We start from the raw sequence: 22,882 nt of genomic DNA, 5'->3' as shown, positions 1-22,882 counted from the left end.
CACTGCAGAAGGAGGTGTTGCTGTAACACAGTCTGGAATTTTCACAGTTCCCTCTGCCCCTGCCTTGCATTCTGGACACCCTTGAGGATGAAGAACCTCTTGATGCTCTCCTTGGACTGAGATGTGCCCCGTCTTATCGCGGTTGCGGCACACCTGGGAATCAAAAGCAGGCTTTCAGGGTTCTCCCTTGCGTACTCCCTCTCTCTCTAGTTCATTGATATTCTCTGGGGTCAGCAGCTTCCACATCCCACTTTCTGGTCCTCCCGCAGGTGACATGTGGCTCGCAGAGGGCAGTGGTCAGAGAAGAACACCGGCGTGAAATCTGACCATGACGGACTCTGAGAGGAAGGGGAAGTCGATCCGGGAGCGGGCTGAGCCGTCCGATCGTGTCCAGGTGGTTGGTTTGTGGCTGAGGAGGCAGAATAATCCGCTCTCTTTGCGGTGTTCAGGTATCTAGCCTTACCCCCATTGTTTTAGATTTAGTGTGTTTAAAAAGGACTTCTAAAGTTGAAAACATTTCACAAAATGAGATTGTTTAAAATTATGAGTTGGTGTAAAAGGTAGTAAACAATGAACAATGAGAAAAACAGTTATGATGTTGGCATTTCCTTTTTTATGTTTACATAAGTCACGGGCTATCGTGAACTTTCTCTGGATCCTAATGCCAGCACATCCTTTATTTGACATGGGGCCGAAACTGCTCATCATACCCCAAAGGTGGTCTGAGCAACACCCCGTCTGAAAGTTTGCAGCCTCCTCACTTTGTGCGCAAAGTCAGAGACGGTTCGGAAACGAAGGACCCTCGGGATGAGAGAGAGCCGAGCAACAGCGGAGGAGGCGGGACCCAGTGGTGACTGACAGGAGAGGGACGAGGAGTCCTACAATCAGAAGAGAAAGCTACCTGTAACGTCACACCTAGGGCCGTTCTAGAAATGATTGACATCGGAATTGCGCTATTGTTGACCCTTCAGCCAAGGGCGGAACTCGAAATGAGTGGTAGGCATGTTGCCCAATGCATTTCGAGCTTGGAAACCTCTGCCAATGAACGAAGAGCATTGCTGCAAGAGGGCGGGACATTAGTGAAGTTGCGCAAGCGCATTACGCACAGGCTTCGGGAAGGAAGTCAGGTGATATCGGACGATGATGGCGGCGGGGGTCTGGTTACTGGGGTTGGCCCTGGGTTCGGCGCTGAGCGGCGGTCGGGGTACCGACCAGGTCCCGCTGTTGGCATGGTCTACGGACGGGTGAGTGGGGAAGGGAAGTGTGGCGGGTGGGCCCCACGCCTCCTCACCGCCTCTGTGATCCCGTCCTCATACAGTTGTCAGATTTTTCAGCAGGAAAATGGCAGATGGCATTTACCCGGAACATGTGTGTACTTTGGGAGGTGAAATGTAAGGGGAAATGCAGGACTCCGAGCAGCACTGGTGTACAGGGAGAAGCTGAGGTGGAAGTCCACAGCTCTGTGAGTGGCATCTTGGGCTGGTGAGAAAGGCGTACAGGGTGCCTGAATGTGAAATTCTTTCTCATCTTTCAAAAGTTCAAAGTAAATTTATTATCAAAATGCATGTATGTCACTATATACCCTGCGATTCGTTTATTTGCGGGAATGCTCAATAGGCTAATGACCATAACATTTGATGGAAGAACGCACCAACTTGAGCATCCAACCAATATGTATAATGACAACAAACCACAAATACAGAAAGAAAGATACAGAAAATAAATAAGCAATCAATATGGAGAACATGAGATTAAGTCCTTGAAAGTGAGTCCATCGGTTGTGGGAACATTTCAGTGGAGGGGTGAGTGAAGTTATCTGCTCTGGTTCAGGAGCCTGATGGTTGAGGGGTAATAACTGTTCCTGAACCCGGTGGTGTGACTCCTGAGGCTCCTGTACCTTCTTCCTGCTGGGTGTTGGGGTGGGGAGGGAAGCTGATGATGGATGCTACTGTCTTGCAAGAGCACTCCATCTTTGCTTAGGCTGTATTTTAAAAATAACTTACTTTATATATCATCTTTCATACATCAAGGTGCAGGCTCAAAGATAAATCAATATAGTCATAAACACTGAAAGACAAAATCAAACATTTAGATTAGAATAATCTGGTGAGGAATACTAGTCACAGTTATCCCGGACCCATCGTGGGCACCAGCCTGCCTCGTATCGCAGGCACCATCTGGGACTTACCCTCTTCTCATGGCTACCATCTGGGAGGAGGTACAGGAGCTGAAGACACACACTCATCAATTCAGGAACAGCTTCTTTTCCTGTGCCAGCAGATTTCTGAATGGACAATGGGCCCTTGTACATTACCTCACTTTTTTTCCCCTTTCTTTTACGCTACATATTTAATTTGATATACAAAGTCCTGTGCAAAAGTCTCAGGCTTATATAACTATCTAGGGTGCCTGAGACTTTTGCACAGGACTGTAGTAATTTTAATGTATTGCACTGTACTGCTGCCACAAATGAGAAACAAATTTCATAACATATGTGAGTGATGATAACCCTGATTCTGACATGGGTCCCTATTGTGGACTGGGAAGGGGCAGGGAGAGGGGAGTCATGGTTAGGAAAAAGGGAAGGGGCAACAGAGGGAGCGGGAAGCACTACGGAGACATTCTGTAATGATCAATAAACTAATTGATTGGAATCAAATGACCTTGCCTGGTGTCTCAGGGCTGGGTGTGTCTGCAGCCAGGCCACCCGTGTCACCCGTCCCACACCCTTTCTGCAGGGCTCCACCCTCAACATTCCCAACATCCTTTGCTCCCACCAAACTTGCTCTCCACTCCACATTGACAAACACCGTACCATGTAAAATTCTTAGGCACCTTCGTGATATATGTAATAACAAATGTCACGACATCTGCCAGTGATATTAAACCCGACTCTGAAAGCACGTGGGGACTGTGCAGAAGAGTTCATCAGGATACTGCCTGGATCATGGGGCACGTGTCTGGAGTTTAGGCTCCCATTGTCAGCTAGACTGGGGATCCATCTGAAAATGAAGCCTTGGATGTACCAGTCTGAGAATCGATGGGTTGAAGGGTGGGAAGGGGGAGGAACAGGGCTTGTCTTGATGTTTTGTTGCCGTTGTTCTGAGCATTATGGAACTACTATGTTGGTGTCGGAATGTGCAGTGACACTTGCCGGCTCACAAAGAGAAAAGGATCATCCCCTGAGTGGCATGACTGTTGGTAAACTTGTTCTCTCAGCGAACACTGGGTGTCCTGCTTTGGTCTAAATGCCTCTTCGATCCTTCCTTCCTTATCTGCTTCCACTGCCTCCCAAACCCACTCTGTTTAGCAGAGCAAGGCGCATCCTTTTCCCACACACCCACTGATGTACACAGATGGGCCTCGGACCCCAGGGCAAGCTGCTTCTGGTCCTTTCACCTCCAGTGCTTGGCACCAGACTTGCACACAACGGTCTGCAGACAATAGGTGCAGAAGTAGACCATTCGGCCCTTCGAGCCTGCACCACCATTCTGAGATCATGGCTGATCATCTACTATCAATACCTGGTTCCTGCCTTGTCCCATATCCCTTGATTCCCCTATCCATAAGATACCTATCTAGCTCCTTCTTGAAAGCATCCAGAGAATTGGCCTCCACTGCCTTCCGAGGCAGTGCATTCCAGACCCCCACAACTCTCTGGGAGAAGTTTTTCCTTAACTCTGTCCTAAATGACCTACCCCTCATTCTCAAACCATGCCCTCTGGTACTGGACTCTCCCAGCATCTGGAACATATTTCCTGCCTCTATCTTGTCCAATCCCTTAATAATCTTATATGTTGCAGTCAGATCCCCTCTCAATCTCCTTAATTCCAGCGTGTACAAGCCCAGTCTCTCTAACCTCTCTGCGTAAGACAGTCCGGACATCCCAGGAATTAACCTTGTGAATCTACGCTGCACTTCCTCTACAGCCAGGATGTCCTTCCTTAACCCTGGAGACCAAAACTGTACACAATGCTCCAGGTGTGGTCTCACCAGGGCCCTGTACAAATGCAAGAGGATTTCCTTGCTCTTGTACTCAATTCCCTTCGTAATAAAGGTCAACATTCCATTAGCCTTCTTCACTGCCTGCTGCACTTGCTCATTCACCTTCAGTGACTGATGAACAAGGACTCCTAGATCTCTTTGTATTACTCCCTTACCTAACTCTACACCGTTCAGATAATAATCTGCCTTCCTGTTCTTACTCCAAAGTGGATAACCTCACACTTATTCACATTAAACGTCATCTGCGAAGTATCTGCCCACTCACCCAGCCTATCCAAGTCACCCTGAATTCTCCTAACATCCTCATCACATGTCACACTGCCACCCAGCTTAGTATCATCAGCAAACTTGCTGATGTTATTTTCAATGCCTTCATCTAAATCGTTGATGTAAATCGTAAACAGCTGTGGTCCCAATACCGAGCCCTGTGGCACCCCACTAGTCACCACCTGCCATTCCGAGAAATACCCATTCACCGCTACCCTTTGCTTTCTATCTGCCAACCAGTTTTCTATCCGTGTCAATATCTTTCCCCCAATGCCATGAGCTCTGATTTTACCCACCAATCTCCTATGTGGGACCTTATCAAATGCCTTCTGAAAATCAAGGTACACTACATCCACTGGATCTCCCTTGTCTAACTTCCTGGTTACATCCTCGAAAAACTCCCAATAGATTAGTCAAGCATGATTTACCCTTGGTAAATGCATGCTGGCTCGGCCCAATCCTATCACTGCTATCTAGATATGCCACTATTTCATCTTTAATAATGGACTCTAGCATCTTCCCCACCACCGATGTCAGGCTGACAGGTCAATAGTTCTCTGTTTTCTCCCTCCCTCCTTTCTTAAAAAGTGGGATAACATTAGCCATTCTCCAATCTTCAGGAATTGACCCTGAATCTAAGGAACATTGGAAAATGATTACCAATGTATCTGCAATTTCCAGAGCCACCTCCTTTAGTACCCTAGGATGCAGACCATCTGGACCTGGGGATTTGTCAGCCTTCCGTCCCATCAGTCTACTCATCACCGTTTCCTTTCTAATGTCAATCTGTTTCATTTCCTCTGTTACCTTGGTCCATCCATACATCTGGGAGATTGCTTGTGTCTTCCCTAGTGAGGACAGATCTAAAGTACTTATTAAATTCTTCTGCCATTTCTCTGTTTCCCATAACAATTTCACCCAATTCATTCTTCAAGGGCCCAACATTGTTCTTAACTATCTTCTTTCTCTTCACATACCTAAAAAAGCTTTTGCTATCCTCCTTTATATTCCTGGCTAGCTTGCGTTCATACCTCATTTTTTCTCCCCGTATTGTCTTTTTAGTTAAGTTCTGTTGTTCCTTAAAAATTTCCCAATCATCTGTCTTCCCACTCACCTTAGCTCTGTCATACTTCCTTTTTTTTTTAATGCTATGCAGACCTCTGACTCCCAGCGGCTTTGACCTCCAGATTTGCCCATTCCCAACCTTCTCTTTGGTTCCGTTCGCTAGAAGTTGGCTGATAAACTTGACACTCTCTCTCTCTCTTTCTCCTCCCCCTCAGCTCCCTGTGGCACTCCCAGCCTGCTCCTAATGAAGGCCACATTGTCTCTGAACAGCAGCTGGTGTCATATCTGAGGCAGGCCCTGGGGAGGGGCCCCAAGACTATCATACTCTTTCTTCAGGAAAAGGTGAGGACCCTTCGCCAGGTAGCTGGTTCGCGAGTGTCGGTGCCCAGATCCAAAACTTGACTTCCCACTCCCCCTCCCCCTCTGCAGAGGCTCAACCAACTCCTCCCTCTCCACCATCGAAGAAATCTTCAAAAGGCGACACTTAAAAAAAGATGGCGTACGTTGTTAAGGAGCCAATCACCCAGGACATGCCCGCTTGTCTGTGCTGCCATCAGGGAGGTACGGGAGCCTGAGGACCCGCACCGATTCAGGAATAGCCTTTACCCTCGGTATTCAATTTCGGAACGGAAAGCAACCTCGCTATTTTGGCACTCTTTCTGCACGACTTATTGAACTGTTTCATATACTTGTTCATTATAATTTACAATATCTTTGACGTTTTGCACTGTACTGCGACCTTAAACAGCATGATATATGTTAATGATAGTAAATCTGATCTGATTCCCTTCCTCCACACTCCACTGCACCTGCAAGAGAGCCGAGGTGTATTGAGGGTCCTCTGTCCTGTCCCACCACCTTGTAGGGTGTGGAGAGCCCTCAGTCCAGTAGGCTCGGTCACCCCTCACCCACAGAAAGTTTCCCATCTGGATGCTTCGTAACCACAAAAATCTGCAGAGGGTGGCGGGCACACCGCGGGAGCCAGCCTCCCCTTTGTGAACTCTGTCCACACTCCCGCTGTCTTGCTAAAGCAGTCAGCATTGTCAAAGCCCCCACGCACCCCAGGCATTCCCTCTCCCATCGGACAGAAGATGCAAAAGCCTGTAAGTGCGTCCCACCAGCTCAAGGACTGCTTCGAGCTGCTATTGAGCGGTTCCCCAATATGATGAGATGACCTTTGACCTGACACTCAACCTCATTGCCTGACTGCACTGCACTCTGGTAACTCTGAATGCACAAGCAGAGTGCAAGACGTGACAATAATAAACCAACTCTGCCACGCCGGACGGTGATGTTACCCTGCCCGTCTGTGGGAGTGCTGTCACCGTGCACACACCCTGCCCCTGCTGGGACAGAGGCCATCTCCCAGCGACACCACTCTCACCCTTTCTGCGCTTCTTCCTGCAGCTCAGTGTTGACGATTTCACCGTATATGGAGGGGTCTACGGAAACAAACAGGACAGTGCGTTTCACCGCCTGCAGGTAATCAGCAGTCGTTCACCCCAAATGGGTACGGTACCGGTGGGGACGGGTCCGTCGCTGTGCGACACCGGGGTACGGTACCGGTGGGGACGGGTCCGTCGCTGTGTGACACCGGGGTACGGTACCGGTGGGGACGGGTCCGTCGCTGTGCGACACCGGGGTACGGTACTGGTGGGGATGGGTCTGTCACTGTGTGACACCGGGGTACGGTACCGGTGGGGACGGGTCTGTTGCTGTGCGACACCGGGGTACGGTACCGGTGGGGATGGGTCTGTCGCTGTGTGACACCGGGGTACGGTACCGGTGGGGATGGGTCTGTTGCTGTGTGACACCGGGGTACGGTACCGGTGGGGACGGGTCTGTAGCTGTGTAACTGGGGTACGATATCAATAAATGCTGACTGTTGCTCTTTGGGTTTCAGGGGGCCCTGGAATCGTCACCCTCCTCCCTCGTCCTGCCCTCAGTGGACTGGCATGCCACCAGCTCCCTGTTGCCTCTCCTCCAGGCCACTGTCGGGACTGGTCCGTTGTACGTGGACCCACTGACCATCCGCGATCTCCGGCTCAATGCCAGTGTCCCCTCTTTGCTTGCTGTTCGCCTCCCCTACAGCTCTGGGTGAGTGTGGGGCTTCCCCTAGGGGAGGGTGGAAGTGGGATGTTACTGCTCTGTGCTGGGATTCCTCATGGGATGGGTTCGACTCTCGAGTGGTACTGTTCCAGATGGCTTTATAAGAGAAACACACCAAAAGCTGGATGTACTCAGCAGGTCAGGCAGCATACATAGAGAGTTTTAACCAGTCGACGTTTCAGCCCTCATCAGCACTGGAAAGGAAAGGGGTGGAAGCCAGAATAAGCTGATAACTTGTATTCCTTCCAGCCAGTTTGTACTTCCCTCTCTCTCCCCCCACCATTTTCCCCCTCCCTGCCCATCCCGATGAATGGTCTCGGCTTAATACAACAACTGTATTCCTCTCCGTAGAAGCTGCCTGACGGGCTGAGTTCCTCCAGCATTTTGTGTGTGTTGCTCTGGATACCAGCATCTGCAGCACCTCCTACGCTCCTTTAAGATATTAAGTTTTTCTGCCCGTCGTCCCTTGTCAGTCCAACTCTCATTCTTGCAGCACCCCACCTTACCAATCAATGGAGGGCATCCCCTCTGCTGATTACCACCATAAGGGAGGGGGTATACAGGAGCCTATAGACTCTCACTCAACAATTTAGGAACAGTGCTTTCCCTCCACCGTCAAATTTCGAAAGTCCATGAACACTACCTCACTATTGCTCCTGTGCACTGTTTATTTCCTCTGTCCTACACTATTTTATTTGTATTTACTGTTATTCTGCCTCAAAACAACAAATTTCATGACATACCTTTGTCCGTGGTAACAAACCTGGCTCTGATTCTGTGAACCTATCTACCTCTGGCCTCCAGAGCCGTCTGTAACCATGAATGCCACAGATTCCCCTCTCTCCCACTGCTGCCTCTGGGTTGTCCCCATCACCACGTGGGTTTCCTCCCACAATCCAAAAGGTTAATTGGTCATTGTAAATTGTCCTGTGATTAGGCGAGTGTTCAGTTGGGGGATTACTAGATGGCACTGCTCAAAGGGCCTTCTCTGTCATTTACAAGTAAATAAATAAAGAAATTCCTCCTCATCTCTGTTCTGAAGGGACATCCCTCTATTCTGAGTTGTATCCTCTGGTCCTAGACTCCCCCACTACAGGAAACATCCTCTCCACATTCACTCTATCTATGTCCTCTGGTCCTAGACTCCCCCACTACAGGAAACATCCTCTCCACATTCACTCTATCTGTGCCCTCTGGTCCTAGACTCCCCCACTACAGGAAACATCCTCTCCACATCCACTCTATCCGTGTCCTCTGGTCCTAGACTCCCCCACTACAGGAAACATCCTCTCCACATTCACTCTATCTGTGCCCTCTGGTCCTAGACTCCCCCACCACAGGAAACATCCTCTCCACACCCACTCTATCTGTGTCCTCTGGTCCTAGACTCCCCCACTACAGGAAACATCCTCTCCACGTCCACTCTATCTGTGCCCTCTGGTCCTAGACTCCCCCACCACAGGAAACATCCTCTCCACGTCCACTCTATAATCATATAACAATTACAGCATGGAAACAGGCCTATGAAATCTATCTATGATTCCCCCTCACCTAAAATTCACTTGAAAGAATGAGGACAAAGGAAAACTCCACTGGTTTGGAAAATGAACTGTTGATTTGAGTTTAAACCCCAGTGAGTATGAGCCATCAAATGCTCCTCGTACATTAACCCTTTCATTCCCAGAATCATTCTTGTGAGCCTCCTCTGCTTGGTACCAAAGAACCCATCCCCCCATTTTGTGTTTTCAATTAGACCCTCCCTCCACATCCTTCTGGTGTGGGTTGAGTATTGTCTCAGTGGGGCTCGAATAAAATTAAACCCCCTCGTATCAGCCATTTCCACTCTGTCCATCCACTCTATCTATGCCCCTGATTTCTGCAGTAATCACATTTGCTATCCTCCAACCCTCCGGCACCTCATGCATGGCTAAGCTTAGTTGCTTGGTATTTAAGATGAGGAGGTGAATTGGATTAGATGTTGGTTTTGTGGGAGAAGCTAGAGAGTGGTAGAAGATGGCTAAAGGTATTTATAACCATATAACAACTACAGCACGGAAACAGGCCATCTCGGCCCTTCTAGTCCGTGCCGAATGCTTACACTCACCGAGTCCCACTGGCCCGCACTCAGCCCGTAACCCTCCATCCCTTTCCTGTCCATATACCTATCCAACTTTACTTTAAATTACAATATCAAACCTGCCTGTACCATTTATAGACAATAGGTGCAGAAGTAGACCATTCGGCCCTTCGAGCCTGCACCGCCATTTTGAGATCATGGCTGATCAATTCCTATCAATACCCGGTTCCTGCCTTGTCCCCATATCCCTTAATTCCCCTATGCATAGGATACCTATCTAGCTCCTTCTTGAAAGCATCCAGAGAATCGGCCTCCACTACCTTCCGAGGCAGTGCATTCCAGACCCCCACAACTCTCTGGGAGAAGAAGTTTTTCCTTAACTCTGTCCTAAATGACCTACCCCTCATTCTCAAACCATGCCCTCTGGTACTGGACTCTCCCAGCATCTGGAACATATTTCCTGCCTCTATCTTGTCCAATCCCTTAATAATCTTATATGTTGTAGTCAGATCCCCTCTCAATCTCCTTAATTCCAGCGTGTACAAGCCCAGTCTCTCTAACCTCTCTGCGTAAGACAGTCCGGACATCCCAGGAATTAACCTCGTGAATCCACGCTGCACTTCCTCTACAGCCAGGATGTCCTTCCTTAACCCTGGAGACCAAAACTGTACACAATACTCCAGGTGTGGTCTCACCAGGGCTCTGTACAAATGCAAGAGGATTTCCTTGCTTGTGTACTCAATTCCCTTTGTAATAAAGGTCAACATTCCATTAGCCTTCTTCACTGCCTGCTGCACTTGCTCATTCACCTTCAGTGATTGATGAACAAGGACTCCGAGATCTCTTTGTATTACTCCCGTACCCAACTCTATACCGTTCAGATAATAATCTGCCTTCCTGTTCTTACTCCCAAAGTGGATAACCTCACACTTATTCACATTAAACGCCATCTGCGAAGTATCTGCCCACTCACCCAGCCTATCCAAGTCACCCTGAATTCTCCTAACATCCTCATCTCATGTCACACTGCCACCCATCAGGAAATTTGCTGATGTTATTTTCTATGCCTTCATCCAAATCGTTAACGTAAATGGTAAACAGCTGTGGTCCCAATACCGAGCCCTGTGGCACCCCACTAGTCACCACCTGCCATTCCGAGAAATACCCATTCACCGCTACCCTTTGCTTTCTATCTGCCAACCAGTTTTCTATCCATGTCAATGCCTTCCCCCCGATGCCCTGAGCTTTGATTTTACCCACCAATCTCCTATGTGGGACCTTATCAAATGCCTTCTGAAAATCGAGGTACACTACATCCACTGGATCTCCCCCGTCTAACTTCCTGGTTACATCCTCGAAAAACTCCAACAGATTAGTCAAGCATGATTTACCCTTGGTAAATCCATGCTGGCTCGGCCCAATCCTATCACTACTATCTAGATATGCCACTATTTCATCCTTAATAATGGACTCTAGCATCTTTCCCACCACCGATGTCAGGCTGACAGGTCGATAGTTCTCTGTTTTCTCCCTCCCTCCTTTCTTAAAAAGTGGGATAACATTAGCCATTCTCCAATCCTCGGGAACTGATCCTGAATCTAAGGAACATTGGAAAATGATTACCAATGCATCCGCAATTTCCAGGGCCACCTCCTTTAGTACCCTAGGATGCAGACCATCTGGACCTGGGGATTTGTCAGCCTTCAGTCCCATCAGTCTTCTCATCACCGTTTCCTTCCGAATGTCAATCTGTTTCATTTCCTCTGTTACCCTATGTCCTTGGCCCATCCATACATCTGGGAGATTGCTTGTGTCTTCCTTAGTGAAAACAGATCTAAAGTACTCATTAAATTCTTCTGCCATTTCTCTGTTTCCCACAACAATTTCACCCAATTCATTCTTCAAGGGCCCAACATTGTTCTTAACTATCTTCTTTCTTTTCACAAACCTAAAAAAGCTTTTGCTATCCTCCTTTATATTCCTGGCTAGCTTGCGTTCGTGCCTCATTTTTTCTCCCAGTATTGTCTTTTTAGTTAAGTTCTGTTGTTCCTTAAAAACTTCCCAATCATCTGTCCTCCCACTCACCTTAGCTCTATCATATTTCCTTTTTTTTTAATGCTATGCAGTCTCTGACTTCCTTTGTCAACCACTGAGGCCCCTTTCCCCCCTTTGAATCCTTCCTTCTCTGGGGGATGAACTGATTTTGCACATTGTGCATTATTCCCAAGAATACCTGCCATCGCTGTTCCACTGTCTTGTCTGCTAGGCTATCCGTCCAGTCAACTTTGGCCAGCATCTCCCTCATGGCTCCATAGTTTCCCCTGTTCATCTGCAACACTGACACCTCCGAGCTGCCCTTATCCTTCTCAAATTGCAGATAAAAGCTTATCATATTGTGATCACTTCCTCCTAATGGCTCCTTTACTGCGAAATCGCTTATCAAATCCTGTTCATTACATAACACTAAATCCAGAATAGCCTTGTCCCTGGTTGGCTCTCGTACAAGCTGTTCCAAGAATGCATCCCGTAGGCACTCTACAAACTCCCTATCCTGGGGTCCAGCACCAACCTGATTCTCCCAGTTCACCTGCATGTTGAAATCCCCCATAACTACTGCGACATTACCTTTGCCACATGCCAATGTTAACTCCCTATTCAACTTGCACCCAATATCCATGCTACTGTTTGGTGGCCTGTAGACAACACCCATTTGGGTCCTTTTGCCCTTACTGTTCCTCAGTTCTATCCACACAGACTCTACTTCTCCTGACCCTATGTCTCCCCTTGCAAAGGACTGAATCTCACTCCTCACCAACAGGGCCACCCCACCCCCTCTGCCCACATTTCTGTCCCTACGATAGCACGTATACCCTTGTACATTCATTTCCCAGGTCTGATCTCCCTGCAGCCATGTCTCTGTTATCCCAACAACATCATAGTTACCCATTCGCACCTGGGCTTCAAGCTCATCTGCCTTATTCCTGACACTTCGTGCATTCAGATATAGAATTTTTAACCCATTTCTCCTCTCTCTGTTTGAATCGCTGCCTATTGTGCTTAACCCAGCTCCCCGAACTCCCATCGGGCTATGCGCCCCTAGAATTTTGTTGTCCTTCCTACATTTACTTATTCTTTCAACACATTTAACTCCATGTTCCGTCAGACCATCCCTCTGTACACGAGTCCTCCTTATCACTTGTTCCGCCCCACCTTCCTCTACTACACACTTAATATTCCGGAACCGTGTAGTCCCCACCTGTCCTTTATTCTTCCTCTCACTATCCTCTCTCACATTCTGGATCCCCGCCCCCTGCAAATTTAGTTTAAACCCCCCCCCCAAGGAGCTCTAGAAAACTTCCCTGCAAGAATGTTAGTACCGCTCCAGTTCAGGTGTAAACCGTCCCGTCGGAACAGATCCCACCTTCCCTGGAACAAAGCCCAATTATCGACAAACCTGAAGCCCTCCCTCCTGCACCATCCTCTCAGCCACGTATTAATCTTTATAATCCTCCTGTTCCTTGCCTCACTCGCACGTGGCACAGGTAGCAATCCTGAGATTGTTACCCTGGAGGTCCTGCTCTTCAGCTTCGCACCTAACTCCCTGAACTCCCTACGCAGGACCCCCTCACTCATTCTACCCACGTCATTGGTCCCTACATGGACCACAACATCTGGATTCTTGCCCTCCCTCTCGAGAATAACCTGCACCCGATCTGAGATGTCTCGGACCCTAGCACCAGGGAAGCAACATACCATCCGAGACTCCTGATCTTCCCCACAAAATCTCCTATCCGCCCCCCTGACTATAGAATCCCCTATCACTACCGCTCTCTTCTCTTCCCTCCTCCCCTTCCTAGTCGCGGGTCCAACCTCAGTGCCAGAGACAGGACCACTGCAGCATGTTCCTGGTAGGTCATCCCCACCAACAGTATCCAAACCGGTAATTTATCTACTAGAAGCTCATTCCACACAGCTACCACTCTCTGAGTAAAGAAATTCCCCCTCATGTTACCCTTAAACTTTTGCCCCTAACTCTCAAATCATGTCCTCTTGTTTGAATCTCCCCTACTCTCAATGGAAAAAGCCTATCCACGTCAACTCTATCTATCCCCCTCATTATTTTAAATATCTCTATCAAGTCCCCCCTCAACCTTCTATACTCCAAAGAATAAAGACCTAACTTGTTTAACCTTTCCCTGTAACTTAGGTGCTGAAACCCAGGTAACATTCTAGTAAATCTTCTCTGTACTCTCTCTATTTTGTTGATATCTTTCCTATAATTCGGTGACAACTGTACACAATACTCCAAATTCGGCCTCACAAATGCCTTGTACAATTTTAACATTACATCCCAACTCCCATACTCAATGCTCTGATTTATAAAGGCCAGCATACCAAAAGCTTTCTTCACCACCCTATCCACATGAGATTCCACCTTCAGGGAACTATGCACCATTATTCCTAGATCACTCTGTTCTACTGCATTCTTCAATGCCCTACCATTTACCATGTATGTCCTATTTGGATTATTCCTACCAAAATGTAGCACCTCACACTTAACAGCATTAAACTCCATCTGCCATCGTTCAGCCCACTTTTCTAATTGGCCTAAATCTCTCTGCAAACTTTGAAAACCTACGTCATTATCCACAACGCCACACAATTGCATACTTACTAATCCAATTTACCACCCCATCATCCAGATCATTAATGTATATGACAAACAACATTGGACCCAATACAGATCCCTGAGGCACACCACTAGTCACCGGCCTCCAACCTGACAAACAGTTATCCACCACTACTCTCTGGCATCTTCCATCTAGCCACTGTTGAATCCATTTTACTACTTCAATATTAATACCTAACGATTGACCCTTCCTAACTAACCTTCCGTGTGGAACCTTGTCAAAGGCCTTACTGAAGTCCATATGGACAACATCCACTGCTTTACCCTCATCAACTTTCCTCGTAACCTCTTCAAAGAATTCAATAGGATTTGTCAAACATGACCTTCCATGCACAAATCCATGCTGACTATTCCTAATCAGACCCTGTCTGTCCAGATAATTATATATACCATCTCTAAGAATACTTTCCATTAATTTTCCCCACCACTGATGTCAAACTGACAGGCCTATAATCGCTAGGTTTACTCTTAGAACCCTTTTAAAACAATGGAACCACATGAGCAATATGCCAATCCTCCGGCACCATCCCCATTTCTAATGACATTTGAAATATTTCTGTCAGAGCCCCTGCTATTTCTACACCAACTTCCCTCAAGGTCCTAGGGAATATCCTCTCAGGACCTGGAGATTTATACACTTTTATATTCCTTAAAAGCACCAGTACTTCCTCCTCTTTAATTGTCATAGTTTCCCTACTTGTTTCCCCTACCTTACACAATTCAATATCCTTCTCCGTAGTGAATACCAAAGAAAAGAAATTGTTCAAAATCTCCCCCATCTCTTTCGGCTCCACACATAGCTGTCCACACTGATTCTCTAAGGGACCAATTTTATCCCTCACTATCCTTTTGCTATTAATATAGCTGTAGAAACCCTTCAGATTTATTTTCACCTTACTTGCCAAAGCAAGTATCTTCTTTAGCTTTTTTAATTTCTTTCTTAAGATTCTTCTTATATTCTTTATATTCCTCGAGCACCTCACTTACTCCATGCTGCCTATATTTATTGTAGATCTCCCTCTTTTTCCGAATCAAGTTTCCAATATCCCTTGAAAACCAGAGCACTCTCGAACTTTTAACCTTTCCTTTCAACCTAACAGGAACATAAAGATTCTGTACCCTCAAAATTTCACCTTTAAATGACCTCCATTTCTCTGTTACATCCTTCCCAGAAAACAAATTGTCCCAATCCACTCCTTCTAAATCCTTTCGCATCTCCTCAAAGTTAGCCTTTCTCCAGTCAAAAATCTCAACCCTGGGTCCAGTCCTATCCTCCTCCATAATTATATTGAAACTAATGGTATTGTGATCACTGGACCAGAAGTGCTCCCCAACACACACCTCCGTCACCTGACCTATCTCATTCCCTAACAGGAGATCCAACACTGCCCCTTCTCTAGTTGGTTCCTCTATGAATTGCTGCAAAAAAACTATCCTGCACACATTTTACAAACTCCAAACCATCCAGCCCTTTTACAGAATGAGCTTCCCAGTCTACGTGTGGAAAATTAAAATCTCCCACAATCACAACCTTATGCTTACTACAAATATCTGCTATCTCCTTACAAATTTGCTCCTCCAATTCTCGCTCCCCATTGTGTGGTCTATAATACACCCCAATAAGTGTTACTACACCTTTCCCATTCCTCAATTCTACCCAAATAGTCTCCCTAGATGAGCCCTCTAATCTGTCCTGCCAAAGCACCGCTGTAATATTTTCTCGGACAAGCAATGCAACACCACCTCCTCTTGCCCCTCCGATTCTATCACACCTGAAGCAACGAAATCCAGGAATATTTAGTTGCCAATCACACCCCTCCTGCAACCATGTTTCACTAATATCTACAAAATCATATTTCCAGGTATCAATCCATGCTCTAATTTCATCCACCTCTCTTACAATGCTCCTAGCATTAAAATAGATGCATTTAAAAAACTTGCCACCTCTTCCTCTCTGCTTATCCCTAACAATGCGATCAACTTTATTATTTTTTTCTTCCTTCTCCCCTACATCTTCGGTCTGAGCGCTCCCCTTCTCTATCACCTGCATATCCTCCCTCACACACTGTCTACTAGCTTTCTCTATTTGTGAACTAATCTCCTCTCCTCTAGTCTCTTCAAATTGATTCCTACCCCCCAACCATTTTGGGGCAGGTGTACAGGTCACACCTGCCCCAAAAGAGGTCCCAATGATCCAGAAACTTGAATCCCTGCCCCCTGCTCCAATCCCTCAGCCATGCATTTATCCTCCACCTCAGTCCATTCCTACTCTCACTGTCACGTGGCACAGGCAGTAATCCCAAGATTACTACCTTTGTGGTCCTTCTTCTCAACTGCCTTCCCTATATTCTCCTGTCAAGACCTCTTCCCTTTTCCTACCTATGTCATTGGTACCTATATGTACCACTACCTCTGGCTCCTCACCCTCCCACTTCAGGGTATCTTGGACGCGATCAAAACATCCCGAACCCTGGCACCAGGGAGGCAAACTACCAACTGGGTCTCCTGATCAAGTCCACAGAATTGCCTATCTGACCCCCTAACTATCGAGTCCCCTATTACTACTGTCTTCCTCGTCCTTTCCCTACCCTTCTGAGCCACAGGGCTGGACTCTGTGCCAGAGGCACGGCCACTGTTGCTTCCCCCAGGTAGGCTGTCCCCCCCCAACGGTACTCAAACAGGAGTACTTATTGTCAAGGGGTACAGCCACTGGGATACTCTCTAGTACCTGACTCTTCCCTTTCCCCCTCCTAACCGTGACCCACCTGTCTGCCTCCCATGATCTCGGTGTGACCACCTGTCTGTAACTCCTCTCTATCAACTCCTTACTCTCCCTGACCAGACAAAGGTCGTCGGTCCCTGAGGAGCTGCAGTTCGGCGCACCTGGCGCAGATGTGGACTTCCAGGAGGCTAGGAGACTCCAGGACCTCCCACATCCGACACTGAGAACAACAAGCTGCCCTCACACTCATAATTCCCCCTTTTCTCAAATAACAGGAAAAACTGAAACCTAAACCTACCTTGCATCGCCCGCTTCCGCCTAAGCCCGAGGAGCCCAAGTGCAGATTTAGTGCAGACAAGTGTGAGTTGTTACACTTTGGGAGTCTTACACAGAGCCAGAGAACAAAGGATCGGAGAATACAGATCCATAATTTCTTGAAATTAGCGTCACAGGTAGATAGGTTCATAAAGAAAGCCTTCATAAATCAAAGTACTGAGCACAGGAGTTGGGATTTTATGTTGAAATTGTGTCAGACGTTGGTGAGGTCTAGTTGGCAGTTTTGGTTACTTAAGTACAGGAAAGATGTAAACAGAACTGAAAGGGTACAGGGAAGATTTACAAGGATGTGGCCAGGACTTTGAGGACCTGCGCTGTGGGGAAGAATGAATAGGTTAGGACTTTATTTTGTAGTACATAGGATTTTGAGGAGAGATTTGATAGAGGTGTGCAAAATAACTGCAAGCTCTTGGGCTGCTGTGGTGATTTGGGTTGAACCTGAGGGTGTGTCTGTACCCCATCTGCTTATTGTCCACTTTGTTTTCATCCTCCTCAGCTCCATTTTGATACGTCCAAAGGAGGCCCTTGCTGCCAACGGTACGTTTGTTTCCTTGTGCTTCTCCCCCTCCCTCCCACCTTCTTCTGGCTTCTGCCCCCTTTTCTAGTCCTGATGAAGAATGTCGACCTGAAACGTCGACTGTTTATTCCCCTCCATAGATGCAGCCTGACCTGATGGGGTCCTCCGACATTTTGTGTGTGTGTGTGTCTCTGGATTTCAGCATCTGCAGAATTTCTTGTGTTTGATTTTCATCCTTTTTCCCCCCTCCCTTGTGTGTGCTTTCTCAGGGTGGGGGGGAGGGTAGCACTGCCCCGGATTTGATCTAACGCTGTCTATCCGTGTGGAGTTCGCACGCTCTCTGTGACACACGACCTTCCCTCCGCACACCCAACGACATGCGGGTTAATTGTCCCTCCAGTGTGTTGACTGAGTGAGGGATCGGAATGGGATACTGTACGTGGTGGGTTGGCATGTACTGGATGGGCCAAAGGGCCAGTTTCTGTGCTGGACTGTTCAAGGATGGAATCTCGTCATGTCAGTCTCTCTCTCTGCTATCTCCCCTCTCTCCCCCTGCCCCTGAGTGACACTGCCATTTGCTGTACCCCACAGATGACATTGTGGGGAAGGTGCTGGACATCCTGAAGGAGGACGGGGTCCCATTCACTGCCATCCTCACTGCCTCCAGGCCCTCCCGGGTAAGCTGGTGGAGGGGAGATGCAGATAGGGGATAAGGAGTGTGTGGTAAGAGGGGATGATGGGGAGGAATGTGAGAGGGGAAGTGGGGGTGTGGACAGAGGGTTGGGGAGGGGGGTGGGGATGTGGGAGGGGGAGTGGAGCGGATGGCTCGCTGTGTTGAATGGTGTCTGGGTGCCCAAGGTTCTCACACCATTCCCTCTCCCCTATATCCACAGGTGGTCCAGCCTGTTCCACCTGCCCCCCCAGCCCCCGGCCGCCACCTGCTGGGGCTGAAGGACGAGGGTGAGTGGGCTTACCCGCCGCTAGCCTTCAACCAGAGCGGCACCCCCTGCATCCTGCTGTGGGCGTCTCAGCTGTGGCTGACCCGGGGCAAGGAGCAGGTCGACCTCACCAACCGCACATTCGGGAGCACCACCACGGTGTCGCTACACCGCTCTGCCTGCGCCAACCACAGCGCCGAGTGAGTGGCCTCGGGAGGAGGAGGAGGGGGAGGGGACACCGAGTCGATGTGGGAAGCTGCGAGTAGGGGGGAGGGAGGGGCCACCGTGTCTGTGTGTCTGTCTGCCGCACCGCCTGAGCCAACTGCTGACTGAGAGGCCATGTGAGCAAAGGGAGGAGGCTGTACAGACGGGTAGGGAGGAGGGGAGGAACGAAAGGGGTGGAGGGAAGGGGAGAGGGCTTGGGACCACCGCCTCCATGTCCATCCGTCGGTTCACGAGCGCCGAGAGATGGGGTGGAGAGATGCCGCGAAGGAAAGGGTGATGGGGGAAAGTTCTACTGCCCAGTGTGTCTCCGTAGGGGAGGGGTATGATGGGTTGGAGCAGGGGAGAGACCATTTGGGAGGGTGGGAGAGATGGAGAGTCGGGTGGGGAGTGGATGGGACAGAGGTGGGATAGTGTGGGGCGAGGAAGGGGTCAGTCCATTTCTGAGGTGAGGGTGTGTGTGTACCCTTCCCACTTCCTCAGCTGCTCCTCACTGGTATCCATGGGTGGGGTGCTGGGGTTGAGGATTGGGGAGGAGGCAGTACTCAGTCTCTGACGATGCCGCAAGCCTCGGAAATGGACTGCTGCCCCAGCCACCGTCTGGTGGCTCTGGGCGGAGGGTCGATTGTCTCCCTGGCTGAGTGGGGATGGTGGTGGTGAGGCTGCTCACTAACGCTCTGTTCCTGTTCCCCACCTCCGACTCCGCAGACTTGTCCTCGAGTACAGCAACGTGGAAAAGCTCGGAGCGGTGAAGATCACGTAAGTACCAAGATTATGTCTTCGGGGTCCGTCCCAGACAGCGATTCCACTTCCTGCCCCTCCCCGACCCTGGCAACTCCAATCTCACCCCACTCACATATCCTGCTTGTGGGCCCCGTTCTCTTCGTCTCTATCACACCCTCTGTCTCAGTCTATCTCCCTCCCTCCCTCTGCCTATCGCTCTGCACCGTTCCCTGGGTTTCCCTCTCCCTCCCTATCTCTTTTCCCACCCCACTCCCTCAGTCCCCCTCTCTCCTGCCTGCCATCCCTTGCTGCCTCCTCCCTCTCTCACTCTCCTCCCACCCCCTCTTTCACATACTTTCCCATCTTGGGGAGAGCCCTGCCTCCTTTCCTTACTCAGCCTGCACCATCATGGGCACGAGCTTCCTCTTCATCGAGGACATTTTCACAGAGGTCCCTCAAGAAGGTGACATCCGTCATTAAGGATCCTTAATGCCCCTCTCACATTATTGCCATCGAAGAGGTACAGGAACCTGAAGGCACACCCTAAAATTTTCAACTACAGCTTATTCCCTCCGCCATCATATTTCTAAACGATCCATGAAAACTGCATCCTCATTCCCCTTTTGCTCCATGTATTTATTTTAATTTACCATAATTATTAAGTCTCGCTGCCACAAAGCGTTTCAGGACTATTGTGAGTGATGATGAGCCACAATATTATTCTGCTCTGACTCTCTGCAGCTTTAAAATGAGCAACCAGACATACAGGGTGTCAGCCAAGCCCTGGTTTACCCTGGACCAGGTGGAGGTCTCCTCGGACAAGGACGCCATCACATTCAATGTCACTGATGTCTATGCTCCAGCTGCCTACTCCTACCGCTGCGGCTACGTCTCCAACGATCCGGCCTCCAGCTCTGTCCTCCGTTCCAGCTCCACCTCCCAGACTTGGAGGCTCCAGATCTACGATTTCCAGGTACAGGCAGAGGATGCTTGTTCTGTGAGTGATGGACTTGCATACAAACCTCCCCCCGATCCCGCTTAAAGATCCCTGATCCCGCTCCCCAGTTCCCTGGGATTACATAACTCCCAGGTTATTCTACATATAAATCCCCAGAACCACTGGATTAGATCTCAGCCTGTAACCCACTCTCGGGGATCTGTTATTTTGTATATAAACCCCACAAACCCCTTGATCAGATCCCAGCCTGTAATCCACTACCTGGGATCTGTTATTCTACATATAAATCCCCAGAACCACTGGATTAGATCCCAGCCTGTAACCCACTCTCGGGAATCTGTTATTTTGTATATAAACCCCACAAACCCCTTGATCAGATCCCAGCCTGTAACCCACTCTCGGGGATCTGTTATTTTGTATATAAACCCCACAAACCCCTTGATCAGATCCCAGCCTGTAATCCACTACCTGGGATCTGTTATTCTACATATAAATCCCCAGAACCACTGGATTAGATCTCAGCCTGTAACCCACTCTCGGGGATCTGTTATTTTGTATATAAACCCCACAAACCCCTTGATCAGATCCCAGCCTGTAACCCACTCTCGGGGATCTGTTATTTTGTATATAAACCCCACAAACCCCTTGATCAGATCCCAGCCTGTAATCCACTACCTGGGATCTGTTATTCTACATATAAATCCCCAGAACCACTGGATTAGATCTCAGCCTGTAACCCACTCTCGGGGATCTGTTATTTTGTATATAAACCCCACAAACCCTTGATCAGATCCCAGCCTGTAACCCACTCTCGGGGATCTGTTATTTTGTATATAAACCCCACAAACCCTTGATCAGATCCCAGCCTGTAACCCACTCTCGGGGATCTGTTATTTTGTATATAAACCCCACAAACCCCTTGATCGTATCCCAGCCTGTAATCCACTACCTGGGATCTGTTATTCTACATATAAATCCCCAGAACCACTGGATTAGATCGCAGCCTGTAACCCACACTTGGAGATCTGTTATTCCAGATATATATAAACCCCTTAATCCCTAGATTGGATCCCAGCTTGTAACCATTTCCTGAGGATCTGTTATTCTATATATAAACCCCTGAACCCCTGGATTAGATTGCAGCCAGGAGAATGGGATAGATAGTGAAATCATAGAGTTGCGCTCTCGGACATTGTGTGTGTTTGCTGCGCTGCTGACCCATATCTCACGTTCCTTGCAGATCCAGGCATTCGGGGTGAAGGGCCTGCGATTCTCCTACGCCAGTGACTGCTCTGGTTTCTTCACGCCGGCTGTCTGGATGGGTCTCCTCACAAGCCTTCTGATGGTTTCTATCTTAACCTATGGCCTGCACATGGTGACCAGCCTCAAGACCATGGACCGTTTCGATGACCCTAAGGGCCCCTCCATCTCTGTGCCCCAGACTGAGTGACCACCCCTTTCCCCAAGCAACAAATCTCTCTGCCCCTTGGTGCCCATCCTTTAGACCTTCACCTTCCATTGAAACTTCCCACATGATCCAGACCAAGGACTGATCTGGGAAACATTACCCAAGTGTCTCCTCTCTCTTCCCCCGCCTGATGTCTGCTCTGCTTCCCATTCGCTTGGGCTCGGACGTGGAGCTGGCAGAACATGGGGACGTCAGAGCCGAGTTAGTGACAATTCTCTCTCCCGATTCAATTCCTCCACTGTCTCACAACATCCCGATGTTAAGTGATTTCCCCCTGGACGTGCACTGGATCTCGATCCTATTTAACTGTGGTATTATTTAATGGATGTATATAATTATTTTGGTAAAACATGAGTGTTTCGATCAGCCCCCAACTTTGCCACTGTTTCTGCAAAGGGAGTGTGTCTGGACAAAATCCACACCAATACCCTTGTCACCTGTTACACATCGGGTGTCTGTCTGATCGACCAAGGTTGTATTGCTGATATGTGCTTAAGTGTGAATTTACGCTGCTTCTGAAACTTAGTGTGAATCAATAAAAGTGAATGAACCATTCTGCTGGGTCAGCGGGAAACTGGAGCTAAACGGTGAAGCTTATGGCCACACAGTTCAGGGATCTGACACAAAGTGAAGCTCCCTCCACACTGTCCCATCACACAGTCCTAGGATCTGACACAGAGTGAAGCTCCCTCCACACTGTCCCATCACACACTCCCGGGGTCAGACACAGAGTGAAGCTCCCTCCACACTGTCCCATCACACAGTCTGGGGTCAGACACGGAGTA

At 48.6% G+C, this 22,882-nt stretch overlaps 1 protein-coding gene across 1 annotated transcript; it reads left to right on the top strand.

Annotated features, from left to right (window-relative positions):
- Positions 1–1,096: 1,096 nt before the first annotated feature.
- atp6ap1a (ATPase H+ transporting accessory protein 1a) lies at positions 1,097–22,652 on the top strand. The gene is made up of 10 exons (XM_073028679.1): positions 1,097–1,244; positions 5,553–5,679; positions 6,745–6,819; positions 7,241–7,434; positions 17,768–17,808; positions 18,380–18,465; positions 18,682–18,926; positions 19,657–19,707; positions 20,413–20,644; positions 21,870–22,652. Exons 1-10 carry the CDS (start codon positions 1,141–1,143, stop codon positions 22,077–22,079), a joined length of 1,365 nt encoding a protein of 454 aa, XP_072884780.1. The 5' UTR covers positions 1,097–1,140; the 3' UTR covers positions 22,080–22,652.
- The last annotated feature ends 230 nt before the right edge of the window (positions 22,653–22,882 follow it).

The sequence above is a fragment of the Hemitrygon akajei genome, chromosome 24 (assembly GCF_048418815.1).
Source record: "Hemitrygon akajei chromosome 24, sHemAka1.3, whole genome shotgun sequence".
Taxonomy (NCBI): Eukaryota; Metazoa; Chordata; class Chondrichthyes; order Myliobatiformes; family Dasyatidae; genus Hemitrygon; species Hemitrygon akajei.
The sequence above is the reverse complement of the archived record's forward strand: the minus strand, read 5'-3'. Positions and strand labels throughout refer to the sequence as shown.